This window comes from Oncorhynchus nerka, linkage group LG23 (genome assembly GCF_034236695.1).
Source record: "Oncorhynchus nerka isolate Pitt River linkage group LG23, Oner_Uvic_2.0, whole genome shotgun sequence".
Classification (NCBI taxonomy): Eukaryota; Metazoa; Chordata; class Actinopteri; order Salmoniformes; family Salmonidae; genus Oncorhynchus; species Oncorhynchus nerka.
The window spans coordinates 22,917,315-22,941,620 of record NC_088418.1 but is presented as its reverse complement, the minus strand read 5'-3'; the positions used below and the strand labels follow the sequence as shown (position 1 = coordinate 22,941,620).

The 24,306-nt window shown below is 43.3% G+C and overlaps 1 protein-coding gene and 2 pseudogenes across 3 annotated transcripts; all 3 read right to left on the bottom strand.

Annotated features, from left to right (window-relative positions):
• Positions 1-182: 182 nt before the first annotated feature.
• LOC115106507 (peroxiredoxin-like 2A) lies at positions 183-3,059 on the bottom strand (annotated as a pseudogene).
• Positions 3,060-8,214: 5,155 nt separating this feature from the next.
• On the bottom strand, positions 8,215-11,083 carry LOC135563947 (peroxiredoxin-like 2A; annotated as a pseudogene).
• A 371-nt stretch (positions 11,084-11,454) lies between these two features.
• On the bottom strand, positions 11,455-24,275 carry dydc2 (DPY30 domain containing 2). Of its 3 annotated transcripts, XM_029628735.2 has the most exons (10): positions 24,240-24,275; positions 24,030-24,075; positions 23,783-23,933; positions 23,319-23,450; positions 22,096-22,200; positions 21,578-21,745; positions 21,114-21,257; positions 20,503-20,646; positions 11,877-12,053; positions 11,455-11,715 (listed from the first exon to the last, which is right to left on the bottom strand). In XM_029628735.2, the coding sequence occupies exons 3-10, from the start codon at positions 23,927-23,929 to the stop codon at positions 11,686-11,688; spliced, it is 1,047 nt and encodes a 348-aa protein (XP_029484595.2). In that variant the 5' UTR covers positions 23,930-23,933; positions 24,030-24,075; positions 24,240-24,275; the 3' UTR covers positions 11,455-11,685. The 3 variants fall into 3 exon arrangements, with proteins under 3 accessions (XP_029484595.2, XP_029484596.2, XP_029484597.2); XM_029628736.2 differs by lacking the exon at positions 21,578-21,745; XM_029628737.2 differs by lacking the exons at positions 21,114-21,257; positions 21,578-21,745.
• Between the last annotated feature and the right edge of the window lie 31 nt (positions 24,276-24,306).

Sequence of the window (24,306 nt, the reverse complement as noted above, 5' to 3'; positions counted from 1 at the left end):
CATTAAACACTGGAAACCTAACTAATTGTAGTTGCCAATATAACCAAAACATGTGTCACATTAACAATAAGATTACTACATGAGCAGTCAATATGATTAAATTAGAGACATTTCTGAAACAGACATGTGAAAGTGTCAAGTCAATCATTAACCTAGCCAGAGAAAAGAGATCAGAGAGGTACTGATGCATAACACGATCTTTATTGTCAAACAGAGTTCTTTCAGGTCCTCAGGTAGCCCGTCTGCTGTGTGTCGACCAAATGGAGAGACTTGCGTGTAAAGCATCAAGTCTGGTCCCTCAACAGAGTTTAGACACAGACCATCATAAACACACGCCGACAGCCCAACACAGCACCTACACATCAGCAGGACAAGCCCCTGCAGATCCCAGAGAGAACACGGCAACTACAAACAAGACTGCATCTACCTCCTAAATTGGGTGGAATTTGTTTCAGTTTCTATCACATTACTTCTCCAAAGACAAATTCAGTTTGTACTTCTCTGGCAGCTTTCAGGACATCCAGAATGTTGACCTTATCCCCGAACTCCATCTCCCTGTGCTCCAGCAGTACACCCTGCAGACGGAATAGATATTACCTTCGGTGGCGCCATTTGATTCATTTAGCCAGCATTTCCCTCAAAACACTTATTTTACTACCCATGCATCAGTGAGATGGCAAAATGTATATTTCCTGAGAAGACCTACCTGCTGGCCTGCTCCAATGACGAACACCCCACCCAGCACAAAGCCTTCTCCAAACACATTTCCTAAGAAACCGTTCTTGAAGGCTCGCAGACCATTCATCCACACGCCCAGACGGAGAAACGCCAACAGACCCATCTTACGCTCGCGGGGCCCATAGAAACATCTCTGTGACAAAAACAGAAGGCTTTGGAGTTGCAACAAATTGCTCTATTCATAGTGCAATAATCATGTCAGATTAGATGTGGTACATACATAACTAGTTGAGATATGACCCACAATGGCACTGATTGGACAAGAGGATTCATTTCCTGTAAATTAGACCGTGAAATTCAGCCTTATGCACCTTTTCATCAATGAAGATCTCCCCATTGAAGTAGGGTCTGAAGTTCTGGATCTCTGTGCCGATGTTCTCCTTCACTACGGCATACAGAGAGACCCCAAGCTCGTCCAGCTGGGGCTTCAGAGAGGACAGCTCAGCGGCCTCCTGGAGGATTACACCACATAAGCCAATTGTCAAATGACAGACACAGGGCCTAGATCAGACCACAGCCCGGCAGAAGAAATCAGCATGAAGTAGCCTATATTGATAATATGCAGCAAATTTAATGACGTTGAAGTCCCAGTGTTGAGGTCAAAAGATTTGAGTTATGGCAGAGTGTTGATTCTAGTGGGGTGATTTAAATTGATACCACCTGCGGTGAATACCTGCAGGCGACAGGTAGCCAGTGGTTAGAGCTTTGGGCCAGTAACCGAAAGGTCGCTGGGTCAGATACCCAAGCTGATAGAGCCCTTGAGCAAAGCACTTAACACTAATTTTCTCTAGGGGCCACCATACTACTATGGATAACCCTGTAAACCACCACATTTCACTGCAGCCATCTGGTGTATGTGACAAATCAAATTAAGTATTATTTGAGTCAGTGGAATCACCACATTGTGTCCTTAGGACTGTTGACGTTAATACGAGTGTCTCATATCCCAGCATGCTCTGTTGCAGGTAGATGTTTTACAATTGTTTTTTTATAGCTGTGTGTCTGCATACACATTGACTGATCCATCTTATACTTAAGATATTAAACAATTCTAAACTAATCAAATCGGTTTGATGAAAGCCAAATGCAACAATCATGTCAGTCACTAGCAAACATGGTACTTGTACCTCAAATTCACTCAGAACACACCCCGGGAAATAAAATACGCAAATAAGGATTTACACCTCAGTGTTACTGTTAAAATCAAATAAATTCTGTAATAAAGTGTTTACAAACGCAGAGGTAAACAGTAACTTAAACTATACCTCTCTGCACAAAAATCATCCAGGCCGCCTTACTGCCATGATAACCGCTCCAGACTTCTCCCATAAACATTTGGCCTTCAATGGCTTACGCGCTAAGTGAGAAAGAAGTTGCAAGGTTAACAATTACGCACATTCATGTCACGGGTTGCATGGAAACCCGACGTTGTGGGGCAAAACTTAACATTTAGATCAGGACAGTTACCTCTAGAACTCTACAAGACCGAATGTTGAATAAAATTATATTTGAACATACATTACCGGTTGTCCGTGCAGTTAGTCCTTTTGGCGGTAGGAATGGGAGACAATTATAATTTCCTGTGGATACGTTAAATCAACCGCCAAAAGGACCAAATTCACTGACAATCCGTAAAGTATATGTTAAAATAAGTTTATTAAATATTGTGGCTCGTCGAGGTCATGAGGGGAAACTGGCATGATTCAAAATGCTATTTTCTGACCGATTTGATAAAATAAAATCGGGTTCAGGCAAGGCTATTTCAGTTCAGATAGGCCTATGGGGAAAATTGCAATTGTCACCAATACATTCTGTGACCATCCATTGTACACCAATACGTCAGATAACACAATACATTTAGAAAGTATTTTAGAAACATACCTCCTGTCAATGGTTTGAGGTCAGTCTCCTCTAAATGTTTGAGGGTGGCTCTCGATGGCTGCGTCAAAAACAAGTCGCTGAAAGAGCGCAAACCAGTAGCGATTAAGGTAACAACTGCGCCCAATGACTGGACCACAACATCCATCGCAAAATCAGTCTTTGTATCGAAATAAGGACGGAAATTCAACACGAAACCACTCTTGGCCCATAAACACGCTCAACAATGGAGGCACGCGGTCAACCCTTGGCATAGATTGGCCCCTTCTGACTCACACGTTGCAGGCTGGGTTTAAATCCCCGAATAATTAAATCCAGCCCAATCGTTGTTTTGATATTTCACAAGTTATTTCGAAAGTACATAGATAAATGTCATGTGAGCTATTCAGTCGCTGTCTCGCCAGCAAAGTGATTGGATTGATGCCGCACAGGCATGACCAATTACACTGCGTTAAAGATGCGATTTGACAGGCAGCCTTATTCTGATATTTTGTCACTTATTGGTCTTTTGCCCAATCAGATCAGCTCTGAAAATAACTGACGTGAAAAGATCTGATGTGATTGGTCAAAATACCAATTAGTGGAACATTTTCAGAATTGGGCTGCCTGTTTAAATGCAGCCTCAGAATGGCGCTATCACCATCAACCATGTGGCACATCCATCTGTAGCGTTCAAAGAGCACATGATAAACTGATCATATCTAGTGTCCTGCCTACTGCCATGTTTCTAACGACAAGAAGCAGAAAAAGAATCACCACATCAATTAAACATTTGACTGCTTAAAAAAATTCAATGGCATTCATAATAAATACAATTGGAAGCACAACTTTACACAAATTTATTCAAAGCAAACTGAATAGACATTTGTTAAATTTACATATATATCTCCCTCTTGGGGACATCATGCATTTCATTAGGCGTCAGTCGAGCTTCTCTACTGATTTATAAGATGTAGAATGTTATAACATATAGATCTTTAGGCTATCATTGCATTTGAACTAACGTCTTGGTCCAGATAATGTAGGAAAATGATCATTCCACATCTTAGTTGTCCTCTTCCTCATCTTCCTCCTGAAAAAAAAAGAACCGGGTTTAGATGGAACTGATACACTGTTTATACCTGTTTTCCTTAGTCATTCACTCTTGAGAATGTCTTCTTATATGTTATGCATGCTATCATTGTAGTTGAACAGTGTAAATGTCTTTCGAAACAAAAGCCTTCTCCATGTTAACCTTCTCCTTGGCTTGGTCATCAGGAGTTGTATGTTCAAGTGCCCCCTGTGACATCTCCGCTCCCTCCTCCACTCCCTCCTCAGATTGCGTCACATCGGGTCTGACATCATCACTCTCTGAGGCTGCCCCTTCTTGTGTGCGATCAATAGTGTCACTTGGGACAGGGTTATCGGTCTCCTATGTTGAGTTTGTCAGAGGGAAACTGGTTGAGTAATAAAACATGTTTTAAGACTGCCTCTGACATCACATGCAATATCGCCTTCTCCTCCGATATTCTGATCCCTGTCTGTTAATTCTTGGTTGACTGAACACCTCACAACACCTTCCTCCTTCAGACTTGACTCCTCATTCTGTCTTGTCTAGGCATACAGTACCAGTCAAAAGTTTAGACACACCTACTCATTCAAGGGTTTTTCTTTATTTTTTACTATTTTCTACATTTGTGGAATAATAGTGAAGACATCAAAACTATGAAATAACACATATGGAATCATGTAGTAACCAGAAAAGTGTTTAACAAATCAAAATATATTTTATAAGTAGCCACCCTTTGCCTTGATGACAGCTTTGCACAATAGGCATTCTCTCAACCAGCTTCATGAGGTAGTCACCTAGAATGCATTTCAATTAACAGGTGTGCCTTGTTAAAAGTTCATTTGTGGAATTTCTTTCCTTCTTAATGAGTTTGAGCCAATCAATTGTGTTGTGACAAGGTAGGGGTGGTACACAGAAGATAGCACTATTTCAAATCAGATCAAATTTTATTAGTCACATGCGCCAAACACAACAGGTGTAGATCTTACAGTGAAATGCTTACTTACGAGCCACTAACTAACAGTGCCGTTTCAAAAAATACGGATAAGAATAAGAGAAAAGCAACAATTAAACCGGGGTGCCGGTTAGTTGAGGTAGTATGTACATGTAGGTAGTTAATTAAAGTGACTATGCATAGATGACAACAGAGAGTGGCAGTGGTGTGGAGAGGGGGGGAAATGCAAATAGTCTGGGTAGCCATTTGACTAGATCAGTGGTTCTTAACCTTGTTGGAGGTACTGAACCCCACCAGTTTCATATGCGCATTCACCGAACCCTTCTTAATTGGAAAAATAAAATAAAGATTTTTTTCAAATTCAAAACATAGGTATATGTTTTACTGGTGCACAAAATGAACCGTGCATCAACATCACTGTGTTCAAAGAACAAAATCATCAAAACATGATTTTCACACAAAAACAAAAAAATAATTAATATTTACTGCAAATCACTGTGACTTCTGCTGTTGCCTTTCAGAGACCAGTTCAGAAATGCGCGGCTTCACCTTGGCAAGTGCCACTCTCATGTCATTTTCGCAACAAAGTCTGTTCCTTTTCTTAGTTTTTATGTCCAGCATCCTCGAAAATGATTGCTCGCAAAGATATGTTGTAACAAACGATATGAAAATCTCCAGAGCTTTCTTAGCAATAACAGGGTACGTTACCATTTGTTGACACCAAAACATTGAACGCATTGTTGTTCTGAAGAGTTCCTGTTGAACCTGGCTCTGCTGAATTTCAATGATTTCATCGAGGTATTCATCATTGACATCTGTTGTCTCAACACTAAATGTGAACGGCTGTCTCACCCATGCTGGATATGACTCTCTTGTAGGGAAGTATCCGTCGAGAGACTTTGCAAGCTCATCTAAGTGCGTGGCAATTGCTTGCTTCAGTTCCGCGGGTACAGAAATGTCTCCGATTCCAGATACATCTTCGATCTTACATACAGTCGTCCAGCAGGGGGAAGTTTGCGAAGTTATCGTTCTCTGTTCGTCGTTTCCATAACGGTAGCTTTTTTTGAAAAGCCTTCAGGTTTTCCTCCGCTTCGATGATGTTGACTCCACCGCCCTGAATCTTTTGATTGAGATGATTGAGAGCTGCGAAGATATCAGCCATGTACGCTAAAATGAGAATGAACTCAGAATTGTTGAAGCAATCTGCATGACAATGTTGGTGCTCTTGCAAAAACAGGGCTAATTCCACACGCACGGCAAAAACACGATTCAGCACCTGTCCCCCGGGATAACCACAGAACGTTAGAATGGTACAGAAGTATCTCGAATTCAGAGCCCATTTCTTTACACAGCTCACTGAAGTGCCTCAGAGCACTAGTTCGCACATAGTTCACGCATTCCACTACAATTTTTAATACTTCTGCCATGTTTGGAGGCAAGGTTTTTGTTGCCAACGCATGCCTGTGCAGAGTACAATGAGTAACAAGGATGTGTGGTGCATAGGCTTTCACTAGCGCACCAAAACCAGACTTTCTTCCCAGCATGACTGGAGCGCTGTCCGAACAAACTGCAGAAACCATATCCCACGAAAGATTGTTGTCTTTGAAGAAGTCATCCACAAGTTTCTTCACATCGGCTGCCTTAGTTGTTGTTGTAAGAGGCTTACAAAATAAAAAAAATCTTCCTTTATCACGTCGTCTTTCACATAGCGCACGAATACAGCAAGCTGGCTTAGATTGGAAACGTCTGTGGTCTCGTCGAGTTGAAGGCTGAATTTTGCCGGGCTTGAAATCAGATCTGCAACTACTTGAGCCAAGATGTCTTTGCTCATGTCTCCTATTCTGTCGCTGATGGTGTCCATTTGAAAGAGGAATTTCAGCCTCTTTTCCCAGCATGATATTCGCCATCTTCAACACAGCTGGTTTTATGAGTGTTTCACCAATGGTTTGCCCTGCTTTGCGATCAGGTAAGCAACTTCGTACGATGCTGTGAGGATCGGTTTGTTGATGGGTACAAAGCCGAGAACAGGCAGAGTAGCCTTTTCATCTAATCTGGCTCCCTTCACCTTGAATTCAGCGAGCGTTGTGTTCTTGTATTTTCCATCTCCATGCAGCTTAAGGAAGTGTTCTCTTAGTTTTGCCTGTGGTAGACTAGAATTGCTCAACTTGGCATTGCAAATCACGCAGTTAGGACGCTGACTCCCATCACGTTCCGTTATACATGTGAATCCATATTGTACATATTCGTCCGACCACTTTCTTTTTTTGCTCGACATAGTAAGCATGAAGGGATTAAAATATTAAGAAAGAAATCACAAGACGTACCATCACGGCAGTCACAAGTCGACTACTGAGCACACCAAATTCCCTGCAGCACAGATAGGCCAAGCGATGTAGCGTGATCACCTGCAGCCAATGATGGCCAAGCGGGGCGTGTCATCACGAATCACATGAGTCGGATGTGTGTCTTGACCTCCGCCGAACCCCTGGGGTTCGATCGAACCACTGGACTAGATGTTCAGGAGTCTTATGGCTTAGGGGTAGAAGCTGTTTAGAAGCCTCTTGAACCTAGACTTGGCGCTCCGGTACCGCTTGCCGTGGAAGTCTATGACTAGGGTTGCTGGAGTCTTTGACAATTTAGAGGGCTTTCCTCTGACACCGTCTGGTATAGAGGTCCTGGATGGCAGGAAGCTTGGCCCCAGTGATGTACTGGGCCGTTCGCACTACCCTCTGTAGTGCTTGCGGTCGGAGGCCGAGCAGTTGCCATACCAGGCAGTGATGCAACCAGATGCTCTCGATGGTGCAGCTGTAGAACCTTATGATGATCTGAGGACCCATGCCAAATCTTTTCAGTCTCCTGAGGGAGGAATAGATTTGTCGTGCCCGCGTCACTGTCATGGTGTGCTTGGACCATGATAGTTTGTTGGTGATGTGGACACCAAGGAACTTGAAGCTCTCAACCTGCTCCACTGCAGCCCCGTCGATGAGAATGGAGGTGTGCTCGGTCCTGTTTGTCCTATAGTCCACAATCATCTCCTTTGTCTTGATCATATTGAGGGAGAGGTTGTTGTCCTGGCACCACACAGCCACGTCTCTGACCTCATCCCTATAGGCTGTATCGTTGTTGTCGGTGATCAGGCCAACTGCGGTGTCATCTGCAAATGTAATGATGGTGTTGGAGTCGTGCCTGGGCATGCAGTCATGAGTGAACAGGGAGTACAGGAGGGGGCTGAGCACGCACCCCTGAGGGGCCCCCTGTGTTGAGGATCAGCGTGGCGGATGTGTTGTTACCTACCCTTACTACCTGGGGCGGCCGTCAGCCCTTACACACACTAAAAATACAGTGACTGACTTTAAGGTGCCTAGAGCTAGCCCAAGTCTTATTAAAACAGTCAAGACAAATGCACATCATTAAACACTGGAAACCTAACTAATTGTAGTTGCCAATATAACCAAAACATGTGTCACATTAACAATAAGATTTACTACATGAGCAGTCAATATGATTAAATTAGAGACATTTCTGAAACAGACATGTGAAAACGTGTGTCAAGTCAATCATTAACCTAGCCAGAGAAAAGAGATCAGAGAGGTACTGATGCATAACAAGATCTTTATTGTCAAACAGAGTTCTTTCAGGTCCTCAGGTAGCCCGTCTGCTGTGTGTCGACCAAATGGGGAGACTTGCGTGTAAAGCATCAAGTCTGGTCCCTCAACAGAGTTTAGACACATACCATCATAAACACACGCCGACAGCCCAACACAGCACCTACACATCAGCAGGACAAGCCCCTGCAGATCCCAGAGAGAACACGGCAACTACAAACAAGACTGCATCTACCTCCTAAATTGGGTGGAATTTGTTTCAGTTTCTATCACATTACTTCTCCAAAGACAAATTCAGTTTGTACTTTTCTGGCAGCTTTCAGGACATCCAGAATGTTGACCTTATCCCCGAACTCCATCTCCCTGTGCTCCAGCAGTACACCCTGCAGATGAAAAGGATATTAACTTCGTGGCTCCATTTTGCCAGCATTTCCCTCAAAACACTTATTTTACTACCCATGCATCAGTGAGATGGCGAAATGAATATTTCCTGAGAAGACCTACCTGCTGGCCTGCTCCAATGACGAACACCCCACCCAGCACAAAGCCTTCTCCAAACACATTTCCTAAGAAGCCGTTCTTGAAGGCTCGCAGACCATTCATCCACACACCCAGACGGAGAAACGCCAACAGACCCATCTTACGCTCGCGGGGCCCATAGAAACATCTCTGTGACAAAAACAGAAGGCTTTGGAGTTGCAACAAATTGCTCTATTCATAGTGCAATAATCATGTCAGATTAGATGTGGTACATACATAACTAGTTGAGATATGACCCACAATGGCACTGATTGGACAAGAGGATTCATTTCCTGTAAATTAGACCGTGAAATTCAGCCTTATGCACCTTTTCATCAATGAAGATCTCCCCATTGAAGTAGGGTCTGAAGTTCTGGATCTCTGTGCCGATGTTCTCCTTCACTACGGCATACAGAGAGACCCCAAGCTCGTCCAGCTGGGGCTTCAGAAAGGACAGCTCAGCGGCCTCCTGGAGGATTGCACCACATTAGCCAATTGTCAAATGACAGACACAGGGCCTAGATCAGACCACAGCCCGGCAGAAGAAATCAGCATGAAGTAGCCTATATTGATAATATGCAGCAAATTTAATGACGTCAAAGTCCCAGTGTTGAGGTCAAAAGATTTGAGTCATGGCAGAGTGTTGATTCTAGTGGGGTGATTTAAATTGTCACCACCTGCGGTGAATACCTGCAGGCGACAGGTAGCCAGTGGTTAGAGCTTTGGGCCAGTAACCGAAAGGTCGCTGGGTCAGATACCCAGCTGACAACGAGTCCTTGAGCAAAGCACTTAACACTAATTTTCTCTAGGGGCCACCATACTACTATGGATAACCCTGTAAACCACCACATTTCACTGCAGCCATCTGGTGTATGTGACAAATCAAATTAAGTATTATTTGAGTCAGTGGAATCACCACATTGTGTCCTTAGGACTGTTGACGTTAATACGAGTGTCTCATATCCCAGCATGCTCTGTTGCAAGTAGATGTTTTACAATTGTTTTTTTATAGCTGTGTGTCTGCATACACATTGACTGATCCATCTTATACTTAAGATATTAAACAATTCTAAACTAATCAAATCGGTTTGATGAAAGCCAAATGCAACAATCATGTCTGTCACTAGCAAACATGGTACTTGTACCTCAAATTCACTCAGAACACACCCCGGGAAATAAAATACGCAAATAAGGATTTACACCTCAGTGTTACTGTTAAAATCAAATAAATTCTGTAATAAAGTGTTTACAAACGCAGAGGTAAACAGTAACTTAAACTATACCTCTCTGCACAAAAATCATCCAGGCCGCCTTACTGCCATGATAACCGCTCCAGACTTCTCCCATAAACATTTGGCCTTCAATGGCTTACGCGCTAAGTGAGAAAGAAGTTGCAAGGTTAACAATTACGCACATTCATGTCACGGGTTGCATGGAAACCCGACGTTGTGGGGCAAAACTTAACATTTAGATCAGGACAGTTACCTCTAGAACTCTACAAGACCGAATGTTGAATAAAATTATATTTGAACATACATTACCGGTTGTCCGTGCAGTTAGTCCTTTTGGCGGTAGGAATGGGAGACAATTATAATTTCCTGTGGATACGTTAAATCAACCGCCAAAAGGACCAAATTCACTGACAATCCGTAAAGTATATGTTAAAATAAGTTTATTAAATATTGTGGCTCGTCGAGGTCATGAGGGGAAACTGGCATGATTCAAAATGCTATTTTCTGACCGATTTGATAAAATAAAATCGGGTTCAGGCAAGGCTATTTCAGTTCAGATAGGCCTATGGGGAAAATTGCAATTGTCACCAATACATTCTGTGACCATCCATTGTACACCAATACGTCAGATAACACAATACATTTAGAAAGTATTTTAGAAACATACCTCCTGTCAATGGTTTGAGGTCAGTCTCCTCTAAATGTTTGAGGGTGGCTCTCGATGGCTGCGTCAAAAACAAGTCGCTGAAAGAGCGCAAACCAGTAGCGATTAAGGTAACAACTGCGCCCAATGACTGGACCACAACATCCATCGCAAAATCAGTCTTTGTATCGAAATAAGGACGGAAATTCAACACGAAACCACTCTTGGCCCATAAACACGCTCAACAATGGAGGCACGCGGTCAACCCTTGGCATAGATTGGCCCCTTCTGACTCACACGTTGCAGGCTGGGTTTAAATCCCCGAATAATTAAATCCAGCCCAATCGTTGTTTTGATATTTCACAAGTTATTTCGAAAGTACATAGATAAATGTCATGTGAGCTATTCAGTCGCTGTCTCGCCAGCAAAGTGATTGGATTGATGCCGCACAGGCATGGCCAATTACACTGCGTTAAAGATGCGATTTGACAGGCAGCCCAATTCTGATATTTTGTCACTTATTGGTCTTTTGCCCAATCAGATCAGCTCTGAAAATAACTGACGTGAAAAGATCTGATGTGATTGGTCAAAATACCAATGGAACATTTTCAGAATTGGGCTGCCTGTTTAAACGCAGCCTCAGAATGGCGCTATCACCATCAACCATGTGGCACATCCATCTGTAGCGTTCAAAGAGCACATGATAAACTGATCATATCTAGTGTCCTGCCTACTGCCATAGTTTTTCTAACTACAAGAACCAGAAAAAGAATCACCACATCAATTAAACATTTGACTGCTTAAATGGCATTAAATGGCATTCATAATAAATACAATTGGAAGCACAACTTTACACAAATTTATTAAAAGCAAACTGAATAGACATTTTGTTAAATTGACATATTTATCTCCCTCTTGGGGACATCATGCATTTCATTAGGCGTCAGTCGAGCTTCTCTACTGATTTATAAGATGTAGAATGTTATAACATATAGATCTTTAGGCTATCATTGCATTTGAACTAACGTCTTGGTCCAGATAATGTAGGAAAATGATCATTCCACATCTTAGTTGTCCTCCTCTTCCTCATCTTCCTCCTGAAAAAAAAGAACCGGGTTTAGATGGAACTGATACACTGTTTATACCTGTTTTCCTTAGTCATTCACTCTTGAGAATGTCTTCTTATATGTTATGCATGCTATCATTGTAGTTGAACAGTGTAAATGTCTTTCGAAACAAAAGCCTTCTCCATGTTAACCTTCTCCTTGGCTTGGTCATCAGGAGTTGTATGTTCAAGTGCCCCCTGTGACATCTCCGCTCCCTCCTCCACTCCCTCCTCAGATTGCGTCACATCGGGTCTGACATCATCACTCTCTGAGGCTGCCCCTTCTTGTGTGCGATCAATAGTGTCACTTGGGACAGGGTTATCGGTCTCCTATGTTGAGTTTGTCAGAGGGAAACTGGTTGAGTAATAAAAACATGTTTTAAGCCTGCCTCTGACATCACATGCAATATCGCCTTCTCCTCCGATATTCTGATCCCTGTCTGTTAATTCTTGGTTGACTGAACACCTCACAACACCTTCCTCCTTCAGACTTGACTCCTCATTCTGTCTTGTCTAGGCATACAGTACCAGTCAAAAGTTTAGACACACCTACTCATTCAAGGGTTTTTCTTTATTTTTTAGTATTTTCTACATTTGTGGAATAATAGTGAAGACATCAAAACTATGAAATAACACATATGGAAACATGTAGTAACCAGAAAAGTGTTTAACAAATCAAAATATATTTAATAAGTAGCCACCCTTTGCCTTGATGACAGCTTGCACAATAGGCATTCTCTCAACCAGCTTCATGAGGTAGTCACCTAGAATGCATTTCAATTAACAGGTGTGCCTTGTTAAAAGTTCATTTGTGGAATTTCTTTCCTTCTTAATGAGTTTGAGCCAATCAATTGTGTTGTGACAAGGTAGGGGTGGTATACAGAATACAGCACTATTTCAAATCAAATCAAATCTTATTAGTCACATGCGCCGAATACAACAGGTGTAGATCTTACAGTGAAATGCTTACTTACGAGCCACTAACTAACAGTGCCGTTTCAAAAAATACGGATAAGAATAAGAGAAAAGCAAGAATTAAACAGGGGTGCCGGTTAGTTGAGGTAGTATGTACATGTAGGTAGTTAATTAAAGTGACTATGCATAGATGACAACAGAGAGTGGCAGTGGTGTGGAGAGGGGGGGGAAATGCAAATAGTCTGGGTAGCCATTTGACTAGATGTTCTGGAGTCTTATGGCTTAGGGGTAGAAGCTGTTTAGAAGCCTCTTGAACCTAGACTTGGCGCTCCGGTACCACTTGCCGTGCGGTAGCAGAGAGAACAGTCTATGACTAGGGTTGCTGGAGTCTTTGACAATTTAGAGGGCTTTCCTCTGACACCGTCTGGTATAGAGGTCCTGGATGGCAGGAAGCTTGGCCCCAGTGATGTACTGGGCCGTTCACACTACCCTCTGTAGTGCCTTGCGGTCGGAGGCCGAGCAGTTTCCATACCAGGCAGTGATGCAACCAGATGCTCTCGATGGTGCAGCTGTAGAACCTTTTGATGATCTGAGGACCCATGCCAAATCTTTTCAGTCTCCTGAGGGGGAATAGATTTGTCGTGCCCGCGTCACTACTGTCATGGTGTGCTTGGACCATGTTAGTTTGTTGGTGATGTGGACACCAAGGAACTTGAAGCTCTCAACCTGCTCCACTGCAGCCCCGTCGATGAGAATGGAGGTGTGCTCGGTCCTGTTTGTCCTATAGTCCACAATCATCTCCTTTGTCTTGATCATATTGAGGGAGAGGTTGTTGTCCTGGCACCACACAGCCACGTCTCTGACCTCATCCCTATAGGCTGTCTCGTTGTTGTCGGTGATCAGGCCAACTGCGGTGTCATCTGCAAATGTAATGATGGTGTTGGAGTCGTGCCTGGGCATGCAGTCATGAGTGAACAGGGAGTACAGGAGGGGGCTGAGCACGCACTCCTGAGGGGCCCCCTGTGTTGAGGATCAGCGTGGCGGATGTGTTGTTACCTACCCTTACTACCTGGGGCGGCCTGTCAGGAAGTCCAGGATCCAGTTGCAGAGGGAGGTGTTTAGTCCCAGGGTCCTTAGCTTATTGATGAGCTTTGAGGGCACTATGGTGTTGAACGCTGAGCTGTAGTCAATGAATAGCATTCTCGCATAGGTGTTCCTTTTGTCCAGGTGGGAAAGGGCAGTGTTGAGTGCAATAGAGACAGCATCATCTGTGGATCTGTTAGGGCGGAATGCAAATTGGAGTGGGTCTAGGGTTCCTGGGATGATGGTGTTGATGTGAGCCATAACCAGCTTTTCAAAGCACTTCATGGCTACAGACGTGAGTGCTACAGGTCGGTAGTCATTTAGGCAGGTTACCTTAGTGTTTTTGGGCACAGGCACTATGGTGGTCTGCTTAAAACATCTTGGTATTACAGACTCGGACAGGGAGAGGTTGAAAATGGCAGTGAAGACACTTGCTAGTTGGTCAGCGCATGCTCGCAGTACACGTCCTGGTAATCCGTCTGGCCCTGCAGCCTTGTGACTGTTGACCTGTCTAAAGGTCTTACTCACATTGGCTGGGGAGAGCGTGATCACACGGTCTTCCGGTACAGCTGGGGCTCTCATGCATGTTTCAGTGTGATTTGTCTCGAAGCGAGCATAGAAGTAGTTTAGCTCATCCGGCAGGCTTGTGTCACTGGGCAGCTCTAGGCTGTGCTTCCCTTTGTAGTCTGTAATGGTTTGGGGGCCCTGCCACATCCGCCAAGCGTCAGTGCCGGTGTAGTACGACTCGATCTTAGTCCTGTATTGATGTTTTGCCTGTTTGATGGTTCGTCGGAGGGCATAGCAGGATTTCTTATAAGCCTCCGGGTTAGAGTCCCGCTCCTTGAAAGCGGCAGCTGTAGCCTTTAGCTCAGTGCGGATGCTGCCTGTAATCCATGGCTTCTGGTTGGGGTATGTACGTACGGTCACTGTGGGGACGACGTCATCAATGCACTTGGTGTACTCCTCAATTCCATCAGAGGTATGCCGGAACATATTCCAGTCTGTGCTAGCAAAACAGTCCTGTAGCTTAGCATCTGCGTCATCTGACCACTTTTTTATTGATCTAGTCACTGGTGCTTCCTGCTTTAATTTTTGCTTGAAAGCAGGAATCAGGAGGATGGAATTATGGTCAGACTTGCCAAATGGAGGGCAAGGGAGAGCTTTGTATGTATCTCTGTGTGTGGAGTATAGATGGTCCAGAGTTCTTTTCCCTCTGGTTGCACATTTAACATGCTGATAGAAATTTGGTAAAACTGATTTAAGTTTCCCTGCATTAAAATCCCCGGCTATTAGGAGCGCCGCCTCTGGGTGAGCGTTTTCTTGTTTGCTTATGGCGGAATACAGCTCATTCAATGCTTAGTGCCAGCCTCTGACTGTGGTGGTATGTAAACAGCTACAAAGAATATAGATGAAAACTCTCTCGGTAGGTAGTGAGGTCTGCAGCTTATCATGAGAAACTCTACCTCAGAAATCAAATCAAATCAAATGTTATTTGTCACATACACATGGTTAGCAGATGTTAATGCGAGTGTAGCGAAATGCTTGTGCTTCTAGTTCCGACAATGCAGTAATAACCAACAAGTAATCTAGCTAACAATTCCAAAACTACTACCTTATAGACACAAGTGTAAGGGGATAAAGAATATGTACATAAAGATACATGAGTGAGTGATGGTACAGAGCGGCATAGGCAAGATACAGGCAAGATACAGTAGATGGTATTGAGTGCAGTATATACATATGAGATGAGTATGTAAACAAAGTGGCATAGTTAAAGTGGCTAGTGATACATGTATTACATAAAGATGCAGTAGATGATATAGATGATATAGAGTACAGTATATACATATATATACATATGAGATGAATAATGTAGGGTATGTAAACATTATATTAGGTAGCATTGTTTAAAGTGGCTAGTGATATATTTTATATAATTTCCCATCAATTCCCATTATTAAAGTGGCTGGAGTTGAGTCAGTGTGTTGGCAGCAGCCACTCAATGTTAGTGGTGGCTGTTTAACAGTCTGATGGCCTTGAGATAGAAGCTGTTTTTCAGTCTCTCGGTCCCAGCTTTGATGCACCTGTACTGACCTCGCCTTCTGGATGATAGCGGGGTGAACAGGCAGTGGCTCGGGTGGTTGTTGTCCTTGATGATCTTTATGGCCTTCCTGTGACATCGGGTGGTGTAGGTGTCCTGGAGGGCAGGTAGTTTGCCTCCGGTGATGCGTTGTGCAGACCTCACTACCCTCTGGAGAGCCTTACGGTTGTGGGCGGAGCAGTTGCCGTACCAGGCGGTGATACAGCCCGACAGGATGCTCTCGATTGTGCATCTGTAGAAGTTTGTGAGTGCTTTTGGTGACAAGCTGAATTTCTTCAGCCTCCTGAGGTTGAAGAGGCGCTGCTGCGCCTTCTTCACGATGCTGTCTGTGTGGGTGGACCAATTCAGTTTGTCTGTGATGTGTACGCCGAGGAACTTAAAACTTACTACCCTCTCCACTACTGTTCCATCAATGTGGATAGGGGGGTGTTCCCTCTGCTGTTTCCTGAAGTCCACAATCATCTCCTTAGTTTTGTTGACGTTGAGTGTGAGGTTATTTTCCTGACACCACACTCCGAGGGCCCTCACCTCCTCCCTGTAGGCCGTCTCATCGTTGTTGGTAATCAAGCCTACCACTGTTGTGTCGTCCGCAAACTTGATGATTGAGTTGGAGGCGTGTGTGGCCACGCAGTCGTGGGTGAACAAGGAGTACAGGAGAGGGCTCAGAACGCACCTCTGTGGGGCCCCAGTGTTGAGGATCAGCGGGGTGGAAATGTTGTTGCCTACCCTCACCACCTGGGGGCGGCCCGTCAGGAAGTCCAGTACCCAGTTGCACAGGGCGGGGTCGAGGCCCAGGGTCTCGAGCTTGATGACGAGCTTGGAGGGCACTAATGGTGTTAAATGCCGAGCTGTAGTCGATGAACAGCATTCTCACATAGGTATTCCTCTTGTCCAGATGGGTTAGGGCAGTGTGCAGTGTGGTTGAGATTGCATCGTCTGTGGACCTGTTTGGGCGGTAAGCAAATTGGAGTGGGTCTAGGGTGTCAGGTAGGGTGGAGGTGATATGGTCCTTGACTAGTCTCTCAAAGCACTTCATGATGACGGAAGTGAGTGCTACGGGGCGGTAGTCGTTTAGCTCAGTTACCTTAGCTTTCTTGGGAACAGGAACAATGGTGGCCCTCTTGAAGCATGTGGGAACAACAGACTGGGATAGGGATTGATTGAATATGTCCGTAAACACACCAGCCAGCTGGTCTGCACATGCTCTGAGGGCACGGCTGGGGATGCCGTCTGGGCCTGCAGCCTTGCGAGGGTTGACACGTTTAAATGTTTTCCTCACGTCGGCTGCAGTGAAGGAGAGTCCACATGTTTTAGTTGCGGGCCGTTGTCAGTGGCACTGTATTGTCCTCAAAGCGGGCAAAAAAGTTATTTAGTCTGCCTGGGAGCAAGACATCCTGGTCCGTGACTGGGCTGGTTTTCTTTTTGTAATCCGTGATTGACTGTAGACCCTGCCACATACCTCTTGTGTCTGAGCTGTTGAATTGAGATTCTACTTTGTCTCTATACTGACGCTTAGCTTGTTTGATTGCCTTGCGGACGGAATAGTTACACTGCTTGTATTTGGTCATGTTTCCGGTCACCTTGCCCTGATTAAAAGCAGTGGTTCGGGCTTTCAGTTTCACGCGAATGCTGCCATCAATCCACGGTTTCTGGTTTGGGAATGTTTTAATCGTTGCTATGGGAACGGCATCTTCAACGCACGTTCTAATGAACTCGCTCACCGAATCAGCGTATTCGTCAATGTTGTTGTCTGACGCAATACGAAACATATCCCAGTCCACGTGATGGAAGCAGTCTTGGAGTGTGGAATCAGATTGGTCGGACCAGCGTTGAACAGACCTCAGCGCGGGAGCTTCTTGTTTTAGTTTCTGTCTGTAGGCAGGGATCAACAAAATGGAGTCGTGGTCAGCTTTTCCGAAAGGAGGGCGGGGCAGGGCCTTATATGCGTCGCGGAAGTTAGAATAGCAGTGATCCAAGGTTTTTCCAGCCCTGGTTGCGCAGGCGAGCAATAGCTCGAGACTTCCTTAAATATCGTGCACCAGCTGTTGTTTACAAAAATAGATAGACCGCAGCCCCTTGTCTTACCAGACGCCGCTGTTCTATCTAGTACATCGTATAACCAGCCAGCTGTATGTTGATATTGTCGTCACTCAGCCACGACTCGGTGAAGCATAAAATGTTACAGTTTTTAATGTCCCGTTGGTAGTTTAATCTTCCCAATAACCCATCCATTTTATTGTCCAAAGATTGCATGTTTGCTAGCAGAATTTAGGGGAGTGGGGGTTTATTCGATCGCCTCTGACAGCCCGTTCTCCAGCCTCTCTTTCTCTACCTCCTCTTCATGCAGATCACTGGGGTCGGAGCCTGTTCCAGAGGGAGCCGTATATCCTCCGCCTCGGGCTCACCGGTGTCGTGAAAGAAGAAAAAGGATTCTGCTAGTCCATGGTGAGTAATCGCAGTCCTGATGTCTAGAAGTTATTTTCGGTCATAAGAGACAGTAGGGGCAACATTATGTACAAAAATAGTAACGAAATAAGTTACAAACAACGCAGATAAACAAACAAAAAAACACAATCGATTGGGGGCACGTAAAACGTCTGCCTTCTGCTGCTGGTAAAAGACTAAGTCGATATTACAGCAAGAACAGCTCAAATAAGCAAAGAGGAACGACAGTCCATCATTACTTGAAGACATGAAGGTCAGTCAATACGGAACATTTCAAGAACTTTGAATGTTTCTTCAAGTGCAGTCGCAAAAACCATCAAGCGCTATGATGAAACTGGCTCTCATGAGGACCACCACAGGAAAGAAAGACCCAGGCTGCGTTTCAAACTCATAAAAGACACATCCTCGTCCACTTACCCTCGCCTTATGCCCTTGGGGGAATCCCTGCAGACATATTTGTCGTCGGTCCAAATGATTAGCCAAGCAAGGGAAATTTGCTATGTGAGCCCCTCAGCCCTCATTTTTAATGGAGTTTGCGAGAGTACAATTATGTTCACTTCGGTGCCTGAAACGCCCCATAATTCAATTTGCGATGTTTGTACATCCACTAAGAAAAGTCTGCCAAAACTTAAAACCTCAACGTCAGTATCGAGTAAATAAATAAATGATTGTGCTACTAATGCACAAACACGTCTGGTTAGCTTTTGGAAATTAATTTGCTAGCTATCATACAGTAGGTATATATTAATAATGATATAGTTAATATAAGTATACATGCAATCATAATTGACTGAATCGCATAAAAGCAACCACAAGCTGGCTGAAAGCACAATCAAAGCGGGATGAGCGATTGACAAATTTCCGGGCAAGGGTGGTCCATTTAAAAATCATTCCTTCCTCCCTCGCCCTGCAAGTGTATACTCGTCACACGTCATGATACGTCATCAGAAGTGTCCACATAATTTGAGGGCTAAGGGAATATGATGGGTCTTTTAAGTGTTTGGAATGCAGCCTCTCTGCTGCAGAGGATAAGTTCATTAGAGTTTCCAGACTCAGAAATTGCAGGCCAAATAAATGCTTCACAGGGTTCAAGTAACAGACACATCTCAACATCAACTGTTCAGAGGAGACTGAGTGAAACAGGCCTTCATGGTCGAAATGCTGCAAAGAAACCACTACTAAAGGACACCAATAAAAAGAGGCTTGGGCCAAGAAGCACAAGCAATGGACATTAGACTGGTGGAAATCTGTCCTTTGGTCTGACGAGTACCAAATTTGAGATTTTTGGTTCCAACCGACGTGTCTTTGTGAGACGCAGAGTAGGTGAACGGATGTTCTGATCATGTGTGGTTCCAACCGTGAGGCATGGAGGGGGAAGTGTGATGTGTGGGGCTGCTTTGCTGGTGACACTGTCAGTGATTTATTTAGAATTCAAAGCACACTTAACCAGCATGCCATCACAGCGTTTTGCAGCAATACGCCATCCCATCTGGTTTGCACTTAGTTGGACTATCATTTATTTTTTCAATAGTATAATGACCCAACACACCTCCAGGCTGTGTAAGGGCTATTTGACGAATAAGGAGCGTGATCTAGTCCTGCATCAGTTGAGCTGGCCTCCACCTGGCCTCCACCTGGCCTCCACAGTCAACCGACCTCAACCCAATTGAGATGGTTTGTGAGGAGTTGAGGCCGCAGAGTGAAGGAAAAGCAGCCGACAAGTGCTCAGCATATGTTGGAACTCCTTCAAGACTGTTGGAAAAGTATTCCAGGTGAAGCTGGTTGGGAGAATGCCAAGCTGTCATCAAGGCAAAGGGTGGCTACTTTGAAGAATCTCAAATATAAAATATATTTTGATTTGTTAAACACTTTTTTGGTTACTACATGATTCAATATGTGTTATTTCATAGTTCTGATGTCTTCACTACTATTCTACAATGTAAAAAATAGTAAAAGTAAAGAAAAGCCCTTGAATGAGTAGGTGTGTCCAAACTTTTGACTGGTACTGTATTTTATTTTCTTCTCTGGCACTCATTTCACCGTGATCTTTCCTCTCTCTTCTCCTGGTTTGTCATCCCTTTATTTTGTCTTTCCTTCCCTGAATGAATATTATTTTGTCAATTGCTACGTCTTTGGGTAAAAACAGATGGTAGACATCCTCAGCATATCTCTAAAAACACAAATACATAATCAACCATTTTAATCTGTCTTGGGTGTGTCACATGAAGCCATCACCTTCTCTTGGTCCTTATGTTCCTGTCCCTCCTCAGACATAGTCTCATCTGGTTTGACATCATCATTCTCTGGTCCTGAGGTTGGCTCTACTTGTGTAGAATCAGCAGGTTCACTAGTTTCAGGTTTATCAGGTTCATCAGTCACCTGTTGAGAATGTTTTTGGAAGAAAAATGACTGGGTTCAGTTCACTGAATGTACTTATTATCTCTCGTCTTCTGGTGTTGTTCGATAATAGTGTGACTGTCTGGCTAAAAATGTCCTCACTGCATCTCAAAAGGAAGATATTTTTTCGGGTTGATTATTCAGCTTTCCTGATTCTTTTATTCTTGCTCCTACCATCTTTTCATTCATTCAGTCCTGAAATCAACATTGACTGTCTCTTTCAGTCCTGAAAACAACATTGACTGTCTCCCAAGACACAATGACTTGTCTTCTTTTCAGTAATCTATGATCTTTACTGTGCACTTGTCCAATGTATTCCTTCTGTCTTGTCTAGACATTCCTCCCTCTCTTGTCTGACACACATTTATCCATGTTCTTTTCTATCTCTTTTTCTAGTTTGTTATTTCTCATGTCCCTCGTTTCAGTCTGTGTTTGGTATGAGCCATCACCTTATTTTGGTCTTGATGAAGAGGTTTGTGTTTGTCTTGTGGATCCTCTGTTTGTCCCCCCTCATCATTCTCTGGTGCTGAGGTTGACTCTACCTCTATTTGTGTACATTCATCAGGTTCACTTTTTTCAGGTTGATCAGTCACCTGGTGACCAGTTTGTGAGACAAAACAATATTAGAATCATTGCAGCCATTCATCCACATCTGTAGATTTCTAGTCCTCCTGCTCTCAGCTCTAGCCTGCACGTCTAGCCTTTCTGAATCAATTTTTTTTACCTCAGGGAGAGGGCAAGCCATGCAAAGAATGTGCTGAAGCAGTCATCATCAGCCAATGGACAGAACCGGAAAAGCCCTCAGATGATACAGAGGTGCGAAAGAAATGGTGACCTAGAGAGGATAGTATAGCAGCCACCAAAGGCACACAGATTTTAGCAGAGTATTCTTGAGCTCTGGGACGGATGTCACCTCCTGTTTGGTGTTATCTTTGTCTTGAACTTCTTCAGTGACCTGCTCATTTTCAGAGTTGGAGGTGGTGGATACTTCTGATTTCAACGGCTCATTCTCCATGACACCTGGTGATATGACCCCGGTGGTCTGACTCTGACCAGACCTTGTAGGGTCCTCTTGAAATATCTGATGATGTGTTGATGAGATTAAACCCTGGACGATAAAATTCTCAACTCTCTGTTCCTAATCTATATTTCAAAATGCAGTTGAAGCTCTCTTGTGAACATCTAGTCAAAACATGGACATTCTAAACAGATATTACTAATTTGGTTTGTTTTCTTACCATTTTGAGATTACACTGGGCTTATTACGTTAAATCTAATTTAAGACGACCAACATTTATAAGACATCACAGATTCCCTGATATTAAGCATACACAAAAACATACAATCTATCAAAAATGGTTTTGAAAACAACACATGAAAACGTTATATCTGAGGAACTGAGGAAGTCTTAAAATTCTACAAAAACCATACCCCATCATCGCCCTCCTCCACTGCAGCAAGCGTTGGAGGGTTTAATTTCTTGGGCCTTTCTGAAACTGGAGCTGGCGGAGGCGTCGCAGGTATTTCCTCAACTTCCTGAAAAGATAACAACACAATTTCAACCCTCATGGGCTTTAAATCATACACACAAACACACACACAGGGCTGGTCCACGCCGTGCTGCCACCCTAGACGAGACAGTAAGCAAAATTACATTGAAAAGACGACTAAAATACGGATTTTCCAGACGTTGAAGATAGGTTCAATTTAGGTTCTGAATAGGTTCTGAATAACAGGTGAAAATGTATTTTCCGTATGTTTAAAATACATATTTCCCAGGATGTTGAAAAGGCATATTTTCTGAATGTTGAAAAATACGTATTTTCCAGACATTGAAATCTGGTTCATTTTTGGTTCTAAATGAAAGTTGAAAATACTTATTTTACAGACGTTGAAAATATGTATTTTCCAGATGTTGAAATCAGGCAAAAAAAAAATTCTGAATGAGAGTTGAAAATAAGTCATTTATAAACTATGTTTGAGCCAAATCAAGGCTGGTTCAGACCGCACCAAATAGTAGTCCTGGTTCCTGTGACTAATGATATTTAATCTCTGAATATTAGCTATCCAACTCTATCAGGAGTTATCGTGAGCCTATTTGCAATGTGTTTACACAGTGGGAAATGCAGAAGTATTTATTTTTCCCTATGACCAGCTTTTCAAAAATGTACAGATACAAACTTGAAACCACTGATCATGACAATGGGGTGAAACTCCTGGACAACAGTTGTGATTGTCCATGACATATTGTCCATTTAACTTTGACCTGTCCTGTTTTTAGGATATGTTGTTTGTTAACATGACAGCACATTTTTTATTTGATTTATCGTCATTTAGGTTAGGCTATTTGATCGGAGAAACCTGCATGATGTAAAAAGTGTCATGCTCATTACATTGTCATACATTTTACCTCCAGCCTGTGGGCGCTGCTTGTCAGGGCAGCATCAGCACTCACCTAAAAAGCCCATATGCCACTGGTTTCGAGAAATTGTCATTGTCTTTGGGCAGAATTATGTGAGGTTTTATGGTTTTATGTGGAGGTGCGTCTTGGTCAGTTTAGCTCAGAAAATGCCGCCCTCGTCAATCTGCCGTCTAATCCTGCCTAATGAACGGGCCGGCTGTGCACACACACACACACACACACACACACATACTTTTGTTTCTTTGGGATCTTCTGGGACTTCCCCTGTGATTTTATATTCTTCCTCCTTCATCTGCCTCATGTGCACTGCCTCATCTGTGGCTTTCTGCAGCTCCTGCTCCAGTTGCTGCTGGAGGGCCTTTTTCTGCAATGATCAGAGATATTCCAATAATATCACAATGCTAGCTTAATGATTGTATACTCAAGTGTTTTTATAGTCCTGTTATCTAGCAACATTGAATAACAGTGTAGGCTCAGAAAAGTATGCGTTGACATAGTTAATAAAATCCAACTTTATTTGTCACATGTGCCGAATACAACAGGTAACCAACAATGCAGTTTCAAGAAAAATAAGAGTTAAGAAAAATATTTACTAAATAAACTAATGCACCAACACATACCAAAGAGCACGTCTGAATGAGATTGACTAGACAACATTTGGATATAGGCTGCAATAGTCTGAACATCATTACTCACTCTCTCCTCATTGTCCATGTTTTCTTTATACTTGTAAATCCACTGTGCAAGAAATTCGATCGGGTCCATGGGGCGAAGCTCGGCCACCTCGGCTAATCCTTCTATGAGACATTTTCCCATACCCCTTTTCAAGTATTCTGAGTCCATTTTCCTGTATGCAAGAAAATGCCATAATGTATGAACACAGTAGCTACAAATGTCAGCTAAGACAACAGGGGTACAAAATACGTTCTACTTAATTGTTTACCTTTAGCTCAGGCGTTATTGTTGCGTCGTTACGCTAGCTATCGAACCTATGAACAATAAAACAAGGTTTTCAGTGTAAAACGTTCCTATTTGACTGTAAATACTTTGTAAACAAAATGTGTCGACACAAAAGAGCATTGTTACTTTAATGTTACTATTTTATAATAGGATAAACTGACTCCAAATAGAATTGTTTTGAAACCAGACCCACCTGTCTTTTTCGTTTTAGAGCGTCCGGATATGTATTTTATTTCCATGGTAACGGTGCTACTTCATAC